Consider the following 19,361-nt stretch of genomic DNA (forward strand, 5'->3'; position numbering starts at 1 on the left):
CAATGCAATAGCGATGTGTCTTCAGATTCGTAAGGCTAAGGTAAACACCTGAAACGATCCTTCTATTGACTTTTGTACGCACGCTCGATCCTTCACGAGGGCTTTTGTAATCGAAACGAGTGATGCCTCGTGTTCAGTTAATTACACATCGTGTTTTATTCAGAGCTAAGCATTAGAGAGGTAATTGTCCGATCAAATGGTTCTCGTTATCTTATGTAAATGTACGTTATTATGTAAAGTAAATTTGTAGGTGATTAGGATGGTAGTCGAGGTCATCATCTTTTTAATGGTAATAAAAGTTATTTAATAGTTATTATTATAGATCTTTTATTACTCGCCTTCGAGACTTCTTTTAAAAATACTATTTAGGGGATGTTTAGAAATAATAATAGCTGATAATAGTTTAGCTCATGGCTGATTTGCATTTATTAATAATAGAATTTCGTTTAATCATAATTTTGTACATATTTTTTCTGTTAATTTACGAAATTCCTTCATTTTTCTCTAGTACATAACACGTTTTATTGCTTACAATCTATTACACACATTACAACAACTATCTAATGTTTCAAATGACAAAAGAAAATGGTATCTTGTGTCATGTTTTGCTTATGCGTAATGAGGTTCTGTCATCTCGATGTTGGAATTCATTGCTTTGATAAGAAGCTGCGTCGCCCCCGTAACGCGTTGACGTAACGAAGTGCGTGTGTTACACTGCGTTGTGCAGTGAAAATGCAAGTATTTGCATAGCAAAGCACCGAGAAAGGTGAGTGTTCATTAGACGAAGCAGTGAAACGTGAGTAAAGCAAGGAGAACGAATGTGTACGAAAGTGTAAGACAATTTATACATGACTCTGCTTCTCCAACTGGCTGACTCGTTTATCAATGATTTGTATTTAATAGATATATCGAATTGATATATCGTATCGTGTATCATTTATCGATAAGGAAGTTCAAACTTTGTTATTGATGATATACGAATGAAATATTTTGTATTTACTTCGCGAAATTGTATATTAAAAGTTATAAAAATTAAATCAGTGTCAGAGTCTCATTGAATTTTTCTTAAATAAAACATACTTATGGAGTCATAATTCATATTAAAATATAACGTTATATTAACCCTTATTTTATGTATTTTATAAACAATCTACCTCTATACACATTACGTTTTAAGTACACTACTTTAATTATTATTTGCAAAAATAATCACCCTAGGCACAATTGATATGTTTGATTCAATAATCTAATCGTACAGTTTGCAAATAAAAAAGTATTTTTCATCTCATCGTGAACAGATGTTCTGTTGTTGCTGTAATACGTTTCAAACACGGTTTGTCCGTGAAAAAAAAAACTGAAATTGTGATGACAATCTGACCCTGGCGATAAATGTAAATAAGGCAAGGCTCCTGATAACGTTAGTCATACATCGAGACAATAAAGCAATGTCCCACCCGCATGAGGGTGCTATGACCCATATACCTTGACCCACTGTCATGGGTTACAGGTGAGATACACTCGTCTGTCCTTCGTCATCTTATCTCGGTCTCTCAGCATTAACTGGAACTTTGATAACCCGACTTACACGGGAATCCAGCCAGCAAGTCGACAGGAATCCTGGTTTATCTTCCAGCAGCTACACGGATCCTTTCTTCATGGAGGAATCTTGATCGCGGAGATCTACGCAGACTGCTCAAAATAATTAGAAGACTACGCGAACAATTCCGTAAATTGAAAGAAATTTAAGGAATGAGAGGATTACTTGATTCAATATTTTTATGAAACATTTTATACCTAGGATGCTGAAGCTTTTAATTTAATGACCGGAAGCGCTTGGGTTATTAATCATGTTAAGTGGAATGTCATTTGACTAGGGGATCCCCTAATTACGATGGACAAAAGGACGAGTGGTGTAATTGCTTCGGTTTGTATGAACAATGTTTAAATAGTTGTCTATTAACAATAAAATTGTGATGAAAAATAAATTGCAATAGAATTATTAATAAAAGGACACGTTTAGGGAAGCAAGTTGATTACAACGATAAAACGATCGTACAATTATCATATTGATGCACACTGTAAAAAACATATTTTGTACTGTGTACAGCGATAACGATATCTGTGTTGGGTCGATTAAAATTTGTGTCATTACTGTAACCAACGGGTGACAATGCCGAAAATCAAATAGTCATGTTGCGTCGTTACTAATGTTTGTTGGGTGTGTCGGTGAGTCAGAATGTTAAACACAATCTGGCAACTCGTCCGACATCGTTGAATTTATTACTTGGAATGGCAATATGATAAATGAAAATACATAAGATCTTATTTAAAGAGATATATCCAATTTTCAATTTTAATCATTCATCATTCATGAAATAATTTGTCTTCTGAAGTTTTTATCGAACGATTAGTATCTTTGTTTATAATTAGATCTGCACACTATACTTTTCTTAATTTTTTCTCGATAAAATCACACATCGGTCTCCAACTAAAATTTTAAAATACGACCTTAATTAAGATACCCTAACACACCCACCAAATAAATTATATCAGTTCAAACGATGATCCATTATCCTTACGTACGTTTATCATTTGAAATGCCACGTTTCGCACATTAATAATAAAAAAAATCAAATTGACCGCTTGTCAAATGCACGGTGCTTCACCGTCGAGATTCGCAGGACGATCGAAAAGAAAGACGAAAGGACCACAAGGGGAATCACCTGGGTGAGGACGTTCACATTTTTAAATAACCGGTGTCGCGAGAACACGTACGGGATGTTGTGTCCACCGATAATGTTAGTCAGTCGGAAATTTACATACGGTTAGCCTAAATTTTCACTTCAACTACTCGTCTGTCCACTATTTCGTATAAATATAGATGTGACTTCGGATCGAAGTCTTATGTGAAAGTGTACGCCGTCTTGGTAGGAAGTGTTGTATTGTCACCAATTGAACCCGTTGCTTCTTTATTCAGTGCCCGAGTGCCAGCTTATTCGGAGTACTCGTTTCGTGTGCGTCGAGGAAAATAGTGTCCAGTGATCATGTGCATGCGCTCGATACTTTGGCTGATCCTCGTCGTCACGACAGTGTGTGTCGTTAATTGCGAGGAAGTAAGTAACCGTTTTGGTAACGCTATGCAGATTCGCGTAACACACTTTTCCTTCAACGATTTTGTTTTCGTAATTATCGTAAACGATCTGACAGAAAATTGTGACATGGGGTCTGTCTAAGATAAACATAAATTGACATTTTATAATAATTTAAAAGAAATTACTTTTTTTTTTTTAATTGTGGCGTTGTTTTAATTAGACTTGTCAACATTGTTATGTATGGAATACTGTGTCATATACACAGTATTACAAGTCCTTGTCTCCATAGTTATCGAACCTACAAGTATGATCTTTGTACTATATTACCTCTGAACTCTATATGTAATTTAATATCTACTTAATGGGTCTTCGACAAGTAACAATAAGACCATATTTGCATATTTTAATGAAACGATATATGCCTTACGCAAGTTTCCTACTAGCGGTTTGCAACTTATACGCGTCCTTGTATTTGTAGATGAATTTAAATCGGAGGGCATCCGTCGAAAACAATTCTTTTCCTCCTTCGCATAGTGAGTGTGTTTCATATTGAGGACAGATAACGGCGATGAAATACGTATATTAATACGAATGTGCTGTGTTCGTGGAATTGTTTATTCCAGTGCGTAAAATAATGTTTACTTACCTTTAAACACAAATCTATTTCGATACACATGTTGGAAGATTTAATTGCAAATAAATACTAGAATCATTATATTGCCTTTTCTCTACGTGAAATGTTTGTTGTCACATTTTTAGACACATTTAAAATTAGAAAAGAATGTTTCAACAGTTGACTCGACTGTTGAAAATATTATAGGTCAATAAATTAGAACTTACTGTAATTATTAATATTTAAATTTAATTATATTTTACATGAATTCGTGTATTACTATAATTGTTGTAGTGCATTAATAGACAGTGAAAGATTGCGAATATTTCAACAGAATTGTATCAGATAAATGTTTATTATAGCGAAAAGCTCCCATTATCGAGGAAGCAGACAGTTCGAATATTACACAAACGAATTCGACGGTTCAGGACGACAAAAACTTTTGGGAATGGCTGTTTGGCTTCGCTACGATTGGATCCACAACGACAACCACAACTGAACTTCCGGAACCAATGAAAGAAGAATGTTTACCTTGCAGTAAGCTATACTGTCTTTAGTAAAACGCAATTAGCACCGCAAGAAATGGCACTTTGCTCTGATCACTTTATACAAAATGTATATAGATACACAATAATGAGTATATATGGGTTATAGAATGCGGCTTGACAAACACCGACAAGCGTATAGTTGGCGGTACCGAGACGCAAGTTAATGAATATCCATGGATGGCATTAATGATGTTCAGAGGACGATTTTATTGCGGTGGAACCGTCATAAACTCTCGTTACATTTTAACTGCAGCTCATTGCGTTGACAGGTGATCTAATTTTCTGTTTTAATAACAATAGCAGTCATATGTATTATTACTTTCTTTTATCGAAATATATCTCGTACATTGAAAATTGATCTGTTATATTGAAATTATGACACATAACTATTGTAAGTTACATATTTAAGAAAAATATTATATTAATATTAAAATTAATATTATTTACGATAATAATATTTAAAATTTTCAATTATTACACCAGATTTGATCCAACCTCCATGTCGATCGTAATATTGGAGCACGATCGTAATTCCACGACGGAGGCTGAGACGAAAGTGTTTAAAGTTGATAAACTGATCAAACACAGTGGTTACTCGACATACAACTATAACAATGACATCGCACTGGTCAGGCTAAAAGAGTCCATACCATTTAAGGGAAAGATGAGACCGGTTTGCCTCCCAGAACGAGGTAAAATTTAAAACTTATCGTCCATAACTCGTTGAAAAAAAGACATAATGTGTTCATCGTAATTAATAAAAATGAATCACATGGTGGAATTTATATAATTATTTAATATCTTTTATTCGATGTCTACTGAAATAAAATTGCTGCTTCCAGCGAAAACATTCGCTGGTCAAAAAGGTATAGTAACCGGATGGGGCGCAGTCTCGGAGTCTGGCTCCGTTTCTCAAACTCTGCAGGAGGTCATGGTGCCCATACTAACAAACACAGAATGTCGAGCTACTAAATATCCAGCACGAAGAATAACAGACAATATGCTCTGCGCTGGCTACGAAGAAGGAATGAAGGATTCGTGTCAGGTAATTAACAAGCAATTCTTTTTATCATCGTTATAGATATATATTCTATAACATTATTGTACAGCTTATATACCACGCACATGTGTGCATTGTTTTGTACATCGAATCATTTCTATTATGAGAAGTCATTTAAATAACATTGTGATTATTACTGAAATTGACCATGAAATTGAAACTTTCTCTTTAGACTATCATTCTGATATTTTCAGAACAAGACACATATATATTGTTTATGATTTCTTGTTAACTAGGGAGACAGCGGTGGTCCTCTACACGTCGAGAACAACAAGACGTACAATATAGTTGGTAAGATCTATGTCCCATAGAATAACATTACAATTTTTGTTTGTGTTGAAAAATGAAGCATTATTATTCTGAATAATATGCAGAATTAAGATGCTTTAAATAATATTTTAGTAATATTATTCGAAATAATAATGCTTAGCTATTCCAGCGTTTCGTTATCAATAATAATGGTGCCCTCTATTCGCAGGAGTCGTGTCCTGGGGCGAAGGATGCGCGAAACCTGGCTATCCTGGCGTGTACTCTAGGGTGAATCGTTATTTGACGTGGATAATGCGCAACACCGAGGACGCTTGCTACTGTTGATTCAATTCAAATTAGAATCATGAATAACCTTTGTGCAACACAATACTCATCGACGTTTACGGGAGGCATGTAACACTTTTTACGCATATTTTTGCTTTTCTTTTGAGGTTGGTAAGGATCCAGTGAAAACCAAAGATGGGAAAAGTTTTATTCGTGTAATACATAACGAATAAAAATTTAGAAATTTAACAATTTATTCGTGACATTTATTCAATGGAATACTTTAATTTTTCGTTTTTCATTGTAAAGTACTACATTAAATAATTCAGAATTAAATTTTTTTTTAAAGTGTAATAGATAGACAATTGATTAACCTTTATTCATTATTTGAATTTTCTCCATCTTTGGTGGGAACCTTTTAAATTCAAAGAGTACACTTTCCAGGACAGTATCGATAAACTCTGTCGCAGTGGAATATTTATTACACATGACATATTTATGTTTTCAGTAAATTTAAGTTTAAATGTGAATGTTATTGGCTGTACTCATTTTTAGTATAAGTTTATTGAATATTCTTCAACGTTTCACGTTGACCCTATTTAAAAGCTTAAAATAGATAGTCAGTTCTGAACCAAATTGTTGCACCGCTTTGAAGTTCAGTCCGAGCGTTTGAGCGGATCCTAAGCATACTAATACTCAGATAGAATTTGCTGTACTCCACATACTCCCCCCTCTTCTTACCTTCTGCCATGGAGCAGATAGCAACTATAAAGTTACTTCCCCCTGTGTAGCAGTTTATCTACCCTTTGAGTAATAATTTAAATTATTATACGCCGTAAAAGTATAAAATGTGTATGAAGAAAATATCACACATTAAAAAAAGTAAAGGACCTTTTTTTAGTTCAAATAAGGTAGCATAAATATTATGGTTACAATGAAATTTTATAAAACAGTAAAGAAATTCCGTATCCATAAAGTGTTTCAAAGTATACAGTAATTTTTATTAAACTTATATTGAAAATGCTTCGTACAACCACTAACATTCCCTTTTGAACCTAAATTTTTCACACACTCTAGAATGAAGAGAAAGACATACATTACTATAATATGAACTATTTGCATATTTAATTTAACAGCTTCTCGTTATTTATTTACTTGCTATGTCTAGACTATGAATTTCGCGATGGACCGGGCGGTGATGCAAAGTTCGAAAGTACACATAGCTTGCACTCGTGTTTTACGCTTTTTTTGTAGCATAAGTCTACACGGACATTACACACGCGACGACAGCAATTGAAAGTTAAGGCACGTACTAGCCTCGTTCAACTCGTAACATTGAACGTACGAGAAAGAAAGTCACGGGACTTTCTCTGTTCATTTCGACATGGAATTTCGGTGAAAACTCACGTACCTACTATGTCACTCGCGCGAGGCTCTGATTTGTCGAGTGAAATGTTCATGTTTTTCTTTTTTTTCTCTCGTGTTTTTTTTATATAGCTACATTTAGACTAGTCACTCTAGATTAAAATACACGGAACATCAAGAAAGTATCTTTACCAAGCTGATTATTTTGCATAAACTTTGGTCGAGTTGTTGCGAGAAATGTAGGTGCGACAATTTTCGCCAAAAAACTCTGATATATGTTTTTCGAAAGACATGTCGAATTTTTTTGTATACAATTTTTTACATTTTTAATAGTAACTATTTCTGCAGCAAACACAACAGTTTCAGAGATGTTTAAAAAAATTGTTTACACCTATTAAGTGGTGGGAAAAGTAGTTTATATGATAAAAACTTTGAAATATTTTACACATTGTTTGTAACTGGATAAAGGTGTGTGTAGAATGTCAACTTGGTAAAAATATATTCATCGTCCAATTTAAAATAACTAAAGTGATTACGATTATTTTATTTAATACTTTGACGTGATTTAGAGAAAAGAAAATGGTAATATTCTAATTTGGCTAAACTGAAGTCTTTCAACGATGTGCAAGCTTTCAATGATACTCAATTTTGATACTCGGAATGAAATTAATTTGCTACAATAAGTGACTGTGAGATTGTAAACTCGTAACTTTGATTACGAGATATATTAATAATAATAATAATGATGACAATGATAATGTTGTCTTTATTACGCTATAAAAAAAATATGTATGAAGCATGAGATCAGCAGGTCAATGGGAGAAAGAATGGATATACACTTATAAAGAAAATGTCAACAGAGAATCAATAGAGCGTAAGTGTAAGTATGAATAGCTTCGAGTGAGATCTCTGAAATTTGATTTTTATGTTATTAACATTAACATTTAGGATAAGCTACAAAACGAAAGACTTTAATATGCTCGTCATGGATCAACATTTATGCAAACATACGTTGCACTGTCATTTGAGCTTTTCAGAACTGATAAACTCCACTTTGTGATAAGTACTTATTATTGTTTTTGGAGCAACCCAAAAATATTACGAAATTGTCAGTGAAAAATTTATATAACAAAATCATATAGCTATAAAGTAAATGTAAATATATTACTGTACTGTTTTGGATAACCAATAATAATCTCCGGCACCAAGTAATAAATAATAATTATGTCTAAAATACCTAATCACGCACGAGAACATTGTCTAATGTTTACAACATGAACCTTCTGTACTATTCACGTCAAGGAGCTGTTCATCCTGTTTCCTGGCTCGTTTACGAATTGTGATATGTCTACAATACCATTTCATCACAAAACTGGGGCATTGTATATCTTACCCATCAGGCTAATATGCGCGTCTGCTTGTCAATAGCACGATCCAGACTTAATCTCGAAAGCTGTACATGCTCGTCCAGCTGTTAAAAACAAAAAGCAGTTCAACGATCTCTTAAATAACATCCAACGTTTTGTTACACGTTAAACATCGGTGACTAGAAGTCCTTCGGGCGGTGTAGCTTCTTCGATCGTAATCTCAATATTCGTTTCCGCTTTGTCGAACATCCAATACGTCTCCATGTTGCCTTTTCCCTGCGTGGAGTGACAAACAGAGGATCACGCGATTCGAGACTAAGGATCTCTAAGCAGGAGTTTTTCTGATACCAACCTTGACCCAAACTAGTCCGCGTGACTCGACGTGGTACCGGTCTTTGACCAATAGCGCTTTAGTGTCTGCCGAGATGTGTACCTTTCCTGGCTGTGTCATGAAAAAAATTGTGCACAAAGTCAAATTTTCGCGAGGTATAAGATTCGAAAGGGAAAGTAATAGCCTGGAAGTTCTTAGAATTGTCGAATGGAAAATATTGTTGAATTTAGAGGAGACTTTATCATGTTTGAAGTTTAGTGAAAGATAAACGTGCTCGTGAGTGATCTATTGAGGACATGCAAGTGGAAAAACCGTGTATTTGTTAGCACTGGAAACGACAAAATTGGTCACGAATAAAATTTGACTTTTATCAATACAAAGTTAAGTTCTCTAAAACTATGTTTTATTATATAACCATTAATTTTAATTTATTAGCTAACTGGTTTAACTGAAAATTTGCCGAATAAAAAATATATTTATTATTTCTACTGTCAGGAAATTATTAATCTACCTTACAATAATTTTCTGTGAAGAACAAAGCAATCAGTTCATGAATCTTCTACTTCGCCACAAATATCAAACGTGTCAATGACATTACGACATTCTACTAGTTGGATGCTCTTTTATACCCAGTTTCTTTTAAACAGTTTTCCTACAATTAGATAGACATAGCAGAAACTTACCAGACTGGTCGTTTGCATTCTGGAAGCAGTATTCACCGTGTCGCCGAAGAAGCAATATCTCGGTACTTTGATGCCAACAACACCTGCCACAGCTGGTCCAGAATGAATTCCTGAGAAAGTAGAACACGCTTGCATGCGGTTGCGTTCGTTTCGCGTACGCAAACTTTTGAAAGCGTCAGAAACGCTTGAAATCGAAGGGAAGTATACTCAAGTGAAATTAGAAGAAATTACGAGTGTTTGGTAAGAAATCGCGCGTGTTACCTATGCGAATCTGTATATCAAGACCAGATGGCAATTTGAGAGATTGCACGTGCTTTATCAGCTGCAGGGAAACGTCTGCCACGTTTTGAGCGTGATCTTCAGTCTTATCCGGTGCTCCACTCGCTGCCATGTAAACTCGACCGACTGTTTCTACCTGTTGAAAGAAGCAAAAGTAACATAACGAGCGTTGAAGCAGAGTTCCGGTCGGTTTGAGTGAATAATAAAAAAAAAACTATTGTTTATATTATTCAATAGTTTCAGTTCTTCAAGTTCCATGGTGATGTCTCATAATAAGTTGTTTCTATACGTTCTTGAAAATGATTCACTTTATCATTCAGCAAACTAGAACTCTGCTTTGAGGTGTTCGGGAAGTTATTGGGACGTTTTACGTCCACTTGGAGAGTGCTTCTACTATCCAAGAGGTCGTAAAAGTGTTCTTCCTATCGCCATAATGGACTCACTTTGTACACATTGTATTCGTCCATCAGGGAGTCGAAACACGAGAAAACGGCGTTCATTGACGAGACGATGTCCATTGCGCCCTCAATGGTCGAGTAATCGAAGTCGCAAAGCTCGCAGAACAAAACGGTTATAGACTCGAACGACTATGAAGAAAAGGAAACGTTAATTTTGTCTTCTTATTCTGTCTTATTCTTATCTTGTCTTCTTATCGGTGTTATAGAATGTTAAAAACAATCCAAATTTGTATTTAAAATAGTAGATTCATTCTATATTGTGAGCTTTCTGTCTCAACAAATTCCTTTCACGATACTGTCATTAATAATTGATCGTTTGATACCTCGCAAGTGCTCAAAGGGCTCGCACCGGCACGCAAGCGATCAGCGACCGTCTGGGGAATCATGGAATACAGAAGCTCGTCGCTTTTGTTCTTCCAACGATCCAGTAACGCGTAGCTATTTTCCAGTTCGGTTGATCTCTGTTCCGCCCTCTCGAACATCATCTCCAACCTGAGTAGAAAGGGTCCGGAGAAAAATGAGCTCGTTCAATTTTGCTGGAATTGAAATAATGATAATGTATGTACCTTCCGCAATGCTGCCATCCCGCGAGGACTAATTCTCGACTTAGGCCATGAGGGTTTAGGTCGTTCAGGTACAGGCCCATGTTGAGTAGCTCGTCTAAGCTGTTGATTCTGTCGAAATATACTTTTTGTTATTTCTGTGCTTTGGGCTGAGGGTTCCCAAAAAATTTTAATCACGTACCACTCTGTGTTATTTAGGTATGTTAATATGAAACTGAAATGTTTGATAAAGGGAGAAAGAGTATATCTCTTGTATAGAAATTAATATAATAATTAAAAGTTATGGATGGTTGAGTACTTTGGGAACCCTTATTTTAGGGCTTTGACGATTATTCGTACTATTGTTCATTACTTTCGTGTACTTACAAGGGACTACATAGGAAAATTATTGCTTTGATGTCATCGATGTACCTCATCTGGCCCTTCAACAAGATACTTCTAGCTCCTTGGCTTCCTCGCCTATCTAATCCTGAGCTTGTACTAGCGATATTGTCTGTATTCGACTGTGCATTGTTATCGTTTACCCTGATGAGTTCTAGCTCGAACATCACTGAATGCAAATACAGCACCTATACAAGTATGTGGCATTGTTATCAAGAAATTGAAACCTTGAAAACCAGAATCGAATATAAAGTAAATAAAAATGGAGAATATATAAATATATTAGCCTCTAGAAAAACATTTATGTTTAAAGAATGAATATTCGTCATCAATTGATTTAAAATAATATTACCGATGTTCTGCTCTGTAATTAGGCTTGAAGATAACGTGACAAATGAAGCAATCTCCCTAGCATCTGATATAAAATGTACCCTTACGTTTCCCCAAGTGAAGGAAATCCCTTTAGGCCTACGCAGTTTAAAGACTTCCGTGACGTGTTTGTTCAGGATGGATGAGCTACCGCCCCATGCTTGCAACAGTTTATCGCCAACTCCCAGTAGGAGCATATCCTTGTTTATCACGACCCCAAACGGGAACAGCCGTAAAAGAAACGTGCAGGACACTGGTGCCAATTCTCGACCTAGCGGAGTTTTCATTCTGTTGTTCTTCGCGATCTAGAAATCGCGATCATCAAAATTTTCTTTATTATTCACAATCCCTTCAAGCATTGGTAAAATCTGTTTTCGTAGATATTGGATTGATATTATGAATATTTTTCGTGAGATTACTTACATATTCACGATTGTCAAAGTCAATTCTAAATTTAACCATCACACTTCTGGACCCCGGGATATTGTTTGAAGATTCTAATACGCTAATTATCAAATCCGTTTCGTAAAGCTCTTTAGCTATATAGTACAACTGACCTGTTGGAAAAGTATGGGAATAAAGGCGTGTTACCTTGTGAATTATTATTTCACTATTTTAACTTTTCCATTATATACATATGTCTCTGACATCTCATTATAAAATACTCGTAATGTAAGTTAAATCAGTTCAGAGCAATATCTCTTCCGAAGCATTTTATTGCGGAACATTAACTTTGAGTATTTAGCATTTTGAAATTAAACTATCAGAATTGCAAGTTTACGCACACTGCTTATCTTGACTTGATTTGTTTATCATTTATGAGAAATGACAGAAAATGTATAGGTAATGAAAATTCAATAGGAAATCTTTTATTCATTTCGGAGGTATAAACAGAAAATGTGTTTCAATTTTCCATTGACCTGCTACGAATAACGTTTTGAAATCAAACTGAAAGATTTATTTATATGTGGAACAACATTTTCTATACGTCGAAACTATACGTCAAATCGATGTTTCAAAATTGTATATTATTTACATTTTGTCTTGGAAAAGTTAAACAGAAAAACATTCGCAAATTAGAAAACATCTTACCCATGAGATAATGCGTAAAACCTTGCCTAGTGCTTCGATACACTAACACTACACCTTGCGCGTCGACGTGTGTAGTGTACATGGAAGGGCTTTTCATTTTTGGATACGTGAATCTCATTTGCATATGAATATTGTCGACACTTTGCAGAAAGTCACAGAAATAACGACCTGTGGCTTTCACTGTGCAGGCGTACCTATTATTCAAACAATAAATACCCATGCATTGCGATTCGGAAGATTTTTAAACTCTATTTTCACGTATTGTATTTTATCATTTTCGGAATTCCATGAACAAATGCTAAAATCAGTTCATTCGTATAATTCATACATTACTTTAAACGACTCGTCTTTAATACATTTAATTTTATATAAAATTTAAAGACACTACTTAATTTTATTTTGTTATCAACTGCATAATTATTTGGGAAGTAAACAATTCTGTGTAAAAAAACATCTCGCTAAATGTCAACGGCATCGTCAATGACTCCTACATCCTACACACGTTTATGTCTAATTTTAAGTTGAAAAATTTATTTTTGCAGGTGTTTCTATAATTACAGAAAATCCAGATTCGATTCTCATCGGTTGCATTCAAAGTCTCGTATCGAGTAATCGTGTAGGAAACGTACCATACCTTACGCTCAGATAATCACCTCTCCCCCGAGACACGGAAAACTGATAAGATCGGGCATCACCCCGTCCTTATCGCTCTAACTATTCTACGTAATTGAGGCAATCGAATAAATCGTCCGTAACAACCCGACTCATGCATCGCTAATTAGAAAGAAGCGTAACTTCGGTTGGATAAGCTTAATTAAAGCAATAACGCCTATCGATTGCTCGAAAATGTAAAGAGATCCGATAGTGTATTAAATCGGACGCAATAAAATATTAATTAGTGGAAGCGCTTAATAGAACCGTGGCAGTTGTAGCTGGAAATAATTTATCCTGCGCCGCATAGTTCTCTAATGTGTGTGTAATGGTAATTAAACGGTTTAATTAACGAGACACTAAATCCAATCTCTGTGTCACGGATTAAGTCCAGTCACATGTCCTAACGCATGCGACCATAAAGGAATACCTTGGTTCTATTTCTACCATAATTGTCTCTTCACGAAATTTCTACTCTGAAGTGAAATTTTAGTTTCTAGTCGTTTTAAAAATGACGAATTAGTAATTATTGAGTGGCGTTCTTGAGGATGAAATGTCACTTACCCTAAGTTGCTGAAAAATCTAACGAAACATTTGCCAAAGAATTGCATCACATTATCGATCGAGATGCCTTTGATCGTGGCTAAAGCAGCAGCCAAATTGGTCATAAGCTCGTCAGGATATATTTGTCGTGTGTTGAATACCATGTGCTTGCAATCAGCACTTTCCAAGAGCTGATGCCACACTTCTTCGCCATACTCTAACTGCAACCAGAAGTGTATTTTACTCTAATCGGTTTCCTTCGGTTCGTCTCATTTTAGATAAAGTGGCATTAGGAAGGCGCTAAATGACTAATTTCAGTATTGAAACGAGGAGTGCTTTAGACATTTAATTGAAGAATATTCCCTTATGACGTTAACACGTAGGATATGCTTCATAGATTTGATCATAAATTGATTAATTATTTTATAGAAACGTAACGATTTAATTACATTTTCTTGAAATCACCATTACATTCAGAGAACAAATTTAAACTAAAATATTAGATGTAGTAGAACTTTCGAATTAAGATAGTACACTATTTTTCCTATTATAATATTATTTATTTACTTGTACTCAGTTTTAATCATTCAAACTAGAATTAATGAAACGTTTCAGAAACGATTCTATACTTCAAGACCAAACTCATTCAGTCAAGTTTTGAGTTCGTCTTTCGATCTGCGATTGGTTTATCAGAAACTTCATCACGAGTTTTTAATTGAAATTATGGTGAACAGTCTTCCAGTTTCACTTTATTATGCTTCGTACAAATCTCGCCACTGTACGTGCGATCGATTTCCAATGAAAGTAGCTTAGAAACAGCGGATTGGGTATAAAAGGATAGAACGTGTAGCCATTTCTATTATGCTCGAGGGAATATTTCCTTTCCTTCGTGCCACCTTTTATTCCTCCTATACAAAAACAAAAGGCCAGGGTGTTATACGTCACGCTGCAAAGCTATGTATGAAATGTTTGCGAACTGAGCTGATGATAATAGTGAAATCTAGCGCGCTTTGCAGATTAAAACATTTAATTCGTACAATGGAACAATCAACAATATTTTTATTTTTTATTGAATCATTCCTATCTTTATTTTTTATGTTCTATTAAATCACTTCTTTCTTATTTAAGAATTATTTTGCAGTTTAATTGCAAACAATTTTACGAGATGGTTTATTTCAATTTTCAAACCATTTGTCATTCGCTTAAAGAAATAAAAATACAACCCAGGGTTTCAGTACGTGATTACACACTTTACAATGTAGTAAGTGCACGATAAGCTATTCATTGCTCTTATTCGCGGTAAGTTGATTCCCACAATCAATCCAATTCCAGGCCCTCCATATAGGATAATCAATGTTTCTTCCTGCCATAATGACCACGATCACGAAAATGAATACGGTTTCCACACTAATGGAACCTCTCGAGGTTCAATATACCAACCAGACACGCAAATTTCACGCAGTTTAATAACCGAATTTCAACCGTGGTCTAACGTGCCCTCGTCTGGTATACTACTCGCATGCATGCGTAAATAGAAAAACGAATACTCGATTAGAACTGTAATTTACAATGTGTCTCTTCCGAATAATTCAGTGAATCCTATCTAAATTATATAGATAAATCATTCAGACAAATTGCTTTCCATTAAATTCCATTTAATAGGAGTTCCAAGAGTTGGAATACTTTTTAAAATGCGTACCCGATGAACGTATGATTTTAATCATAATTGAGTATAAATTTTATGCGTCCATGGCATACATAAATATAAAAAATATATGCAAAATGTGCACAGAGTAAATACATGCATTTACGCAGAATAAAATATTGAAATTATTGCGTTAATTTATGAAATACTTCTGCATACGTGTATTTTCTATATCAACCATAAATGCATACATTGATGAAGACTTATCGATAATTCTTTTGAATATCCTCTTACTAAGTAGGTTCATTGTTCTGCATTGCACGCTGTGTTTCAATGATTAATCCATTTTTAATTGATCGTCGCTTATGAAGAGTTCGATCACTCCAAGTAATCTAGCCCGGGATACATACGTAATTATGTATGCATGCGCAAAGTTTTGACTCAGATATATCTGCAACCTGAAGTTTTCTAATTATAAGAAATTTGAAGACAAGATGGAAAATATGATCGAAGAACCGCAGTGATCGTTAATAGAATTATCGACAATAGTGGATAAACAAAGCATTGGGAAACGAATCAACAGGTGTCCTTAGTCGCCGGAAGAACAATGCTATTTTTAAATCTTTGTGCAATTAAGGCGCTGTACTGAAAGGAAGTCAGAAGTTCATCCATATTCATCGATATACTTCGTTCATTCCGTATCTTGAAACCATTTCCTCCGGACGAGTACGTGATCCTTTTTTTAAACGATCGATTATTTGGAGACGAGTCGATAAATCAATACATTGCACACCAGTTCATAAACACGTCAATAGATCCTCTGCACGGACTCGCTTTGTCTCTATTCGAAATTGAAACAGTAACAATGGTGTATCAAGCAAAGATAAGCACTTCTGATTGTAACGTAACTTTATGGTGGCCTGACCGCTTCAGCGAAAAAAATTCACCGACTAATGAAGAATTCAATACATTTATTCTTACTATCGACACTTAAATAAGCTGAATTTATCAAGACGATCAAGAACAGACAGGAATCCTCGATGGGGAATCGAGACGTGGGAGGAAACGTGATATGGATCAGACCAGATTTTCCTGTAATTTATATCCTGAGGTAAAATAATTTTATATCTATAGCGAGACTTTTAAAAGTAAGAGTTAAGGTACGATTTACTTGGATTAATTTTTTACAATGATTATGCAAGGTATTTTATATAATTCAGTAATTCGCGTAACATTTGTTGCACGTGCAGAAATCGAAGACTAATCAAATTCAATGAGCAAAAGTATGGCTCGCATTTAAAGGAATTTCTTTTATCAGTTCAATTGGCGTGAATTGGTCTGATCAGAAATAAGGCTTCGCACGTGCTTTCCATTTCGTTTGTTTCTGTTCTCTCCTCACAGTCATTCGATGACGAACAATTAAGCTTAGCATGCACATAAATACACAACCGTAAAAATAAGTGAAAATGAAGTGGTCAAAATCTAGTCTCACGAAACTGCAGTTATATTCGTTCGATCACTTGGTCTACAAACTCACTAGCACTATACATTATTAACAGAGATTAATCGCTTATGAGATAACGAATTAAGTAATTGCAATTTGTGTTCTACGTCTATTCGATTGAATAATTAAAAATTTCCCTGAAAGAGCTAAGATTTAATAAATGTTACTAATTTACAGGCATGAGACAAGTGACAGAAAAGAAAAATAAATTTGACCTGGCCACGTATGAACATTCATAGTCGTATCAACCATTGTATTATCGACATTATTAACTAATTATTAAATTTTTCTCGTTCACAGTGAAACATTTCATTCAACAATTTCAAATCAAAATTCTATTCAATGACTAACATACGATACAAACATGTGTCTTTCATTAATTAATGAAAACTCGTATTAAATTAACAATTTTGCCTAGTTTTGGTTACCAACCTGCACAAAGTGCTGCACACTCTCTAAAAGCATGCCGTACATCGTTCCTGTTGTTTTCCTGGTGTTTCTTCAGTCAACGAAACGCGCATTTGTTGGAACGCGGTGGAAAAGTCCGGCAACCGGGAAAATCGGTTTCACCGCGGTCTCGCTGCCGTCTGATCGCATATCGTCGCGGTGGACGCGCTGTTTCCACTTTGAAGTCAGGCGTTTCGCGCCACTAGAACAACGGTGTCACGCGTCATTTGGACGGTTCCTTGTCCCTTTGGCGTGAAGAGAGAGAAACTGATCCGGTTCGACCGCGCGCCGAAGTTTGAGTTTCGGCTGTGCCGCGGGGTTGACTCGAGCTTGGGAAGGGTGGTTGCGAATACCTGCGCGCGCAGGACTCCACGCAGTTATCGAGGCTCTCGACGCGCTCGTTGCCATTCGGTTGGGAATCCTGTTCAGCGGAGATCATGCTCCTGGGGTTGGTGCATGTGAAAGAACGTTCACAAAGGGTTTGGAAAAAGGGGATTTAGGATTTAGACTTTTAATAAAACATGAACGGAATGGAATATATTTGAATTTTTTGAATTTCAATCCTTTGCTCTCAAGCTTCTGTAGTTTGAAGGTTTGCCAGTGAAAGAATTTTCCTAAAGAGGCTTTATAAATAAAGTTGTACGTTTTTTTTATTATACATATAATACATTCATATTCTGGATATTATTATTCTTCTATTATTGTTAGGTTTAACGAATTTGCGATATGAACGTTTCACATCGCGAGATTAACAAAACGTGTTTGCTCTGTTGCTTGTCACTGTATTTTCAGTTGTCTGCCGTGTCATTCGAATTCGAGTGACACGTACAAACCACGGGGGTTGCGTCACTTCTATTCGACTGACTTTAATAATTACGAATGATATTATGTATTTCTGCCAGCGTTATGAATATAATTATGAAAATGATAATTCGTCTTTATTATAAGATATACATTGACTGTCTTATCACATATTTCTTGGTGGCTGACGGATTAGAAATGAATTTATTAAACGTTTAAAAAGAATATCAAATAGAAATAATACAATTGTAATTGTTAAACTAGTATTTTTTTTACAGATATTCCAGAGAAAAAGATTACAGAAACCCTGTAGTAATAGCCTAATTATTTATGTACATATTCCTTCTTCTTTATTACCTTAAATCTTGTACAGGTATTCCATTTATTTATTTATTTACCTACCTATTATTATGTATATATTACCTTAAATTAACACCCATTTCAATAAAGAACGAACGTGCAATCATTATGCGTTACGTTTGGCTTTGTCGTAGATGCTCTTGAACGTGAGACATCGTCTTTATAGCTTCACTTAGAAGTGATTAAGATTGGATTACCAGGCAGTAACTACACATGGGATAGTATGGCTGAATGCAGACAATTGTTTAATTAAATTATGCATACGTGCACGGCGTTTAGAAAATAGTGGCCTGGTGGGACTTACCCGAGAATTTATGATAATAGTTAACGTACTAATAAGACAATATTTTATATTAATCAAAAATACTGTAATCTATCTCTTTTGCTTCCCTGCACTTCAAAGGCAAGCTGCAAAATTATTTCTCTATTTGAAAATTGCTGATTTTCAGAGAAGAGTTGCCAGACTGAGAGGATAAACTATGATGGATAGTTTCAATACTTCGCGTATCAATGCCTGCATATAGTCTACGCTTCAGGCAACAGATTCTGTAATGGTACAAGCTATCAATATCTAGAAGAAAATACTTGACAGTTTCAGCTGAAAAGATGGCTTAACTGTATACATTTGCTCTTTTTTAATATAGACTCAATGAAAACATATTAAAATATAAATCT

The 19,361-nt window shown here is 35.1% G+C and overlaps 2 protein-coding genes across 4 annotated transcripts; one reads left to right on the forward strand and one right to left on the reverse strand.

The window, feature by feature from the left end:
* Positions 1-2,451: 2,451 nt before the first annotated feature.
* LOC128886191 (trypsin-1-like) lies at positions 2,452-7,655 on the forward strand. The gene is made up of 7 exons (XM_054140845.1): positions 2,452-3,113; positions 4,068-4,242; positions 4,360-4,522; positions 4,737-4,945; positions 5,096-5,298; positions 5,550-5,604; positions 5,792-7,655. The coding sequence occupies exons 1-7, from the start codon at positions 3,045-3,047 to the stop codon at positions 5,905-5,907; spliced, it is 990 nt and encodes a 329-aa protein (XP_053996820.1). The 5' UTR covers positions 2,452-3,044; the 3' UTR covers positions 5,908-7,655.
* A 148-nt stretch (positions 7,656-7,803) lies between these two features.
* On the reverse strand, positions 7,804-17,805 carry LOC128886188 (soluble guanylate cyclase 89Db-like). Of its 3 annotated transcripts, XM_054140838.1 has the most exons (13): positions 17,511-17,805; positions 13,951-14,150; positions 12,736-12,929; positions 12,067-12,200; positions 11,712-11,948; positions 11,260-11,462; positions 10,897-11,004; positions 10,654-10,822; positions 10,316-10,459; positions 9,855-10,008; positions 9,594-9,703; positions 8,932-9,021; positions 7,804-8,855 (listed from the first exon to the last, which is right to left on the reverse strand). In XM_054140838.1, exons 1-13 carry the CDS (start codon positions 17,550-17,552, stop codon positions 8,745-8,747), a joined length of 1,896 nt encoding a protein of 631 aa, XP_053996813.1. In that variant the 5' UTR covers positions 17,553-17,805; the 3' UTR covers positions 7,804-8,744. The 3 variants fall into 3 exon arrangements, 2 of the variants coding, with proteins under 2 accessions (XP_053996813.1, XP_053996814.1); XR_008459778.1 differs by lacking the exons at positions 7,804-8,855; positions 8,932-9,021 and having other exon boundaries at positions 9,855-10,004; XM_054140839.1 differs by lacking the exons at positions 7,804-8,855; positions 8,932-9,021; positions 9,594-9,703 and having other exon boundaries at positions 9,800-10,004.
* Positions 17,806-19,361: the final 1,556 nt, after the last annotated feature.

This window comes from Hylaeus anthracinus, unplaced genomic scaffold (assembly GCF_026225885.1).
Source record: "Hylaeus anthracinus isolate JK02 unplaced genomic scaffold, UHH_iyHylAnth1.0_haploid 11982, whole genome shotgun sequence".
In the NCBI taxonomy this organism is placed as follows: Eukaryota; Metazoa; Arthropoda; class Insecta; order Hymenoptera; family Colletidae; genus Hylaeus; species Hylaeus anthracinus.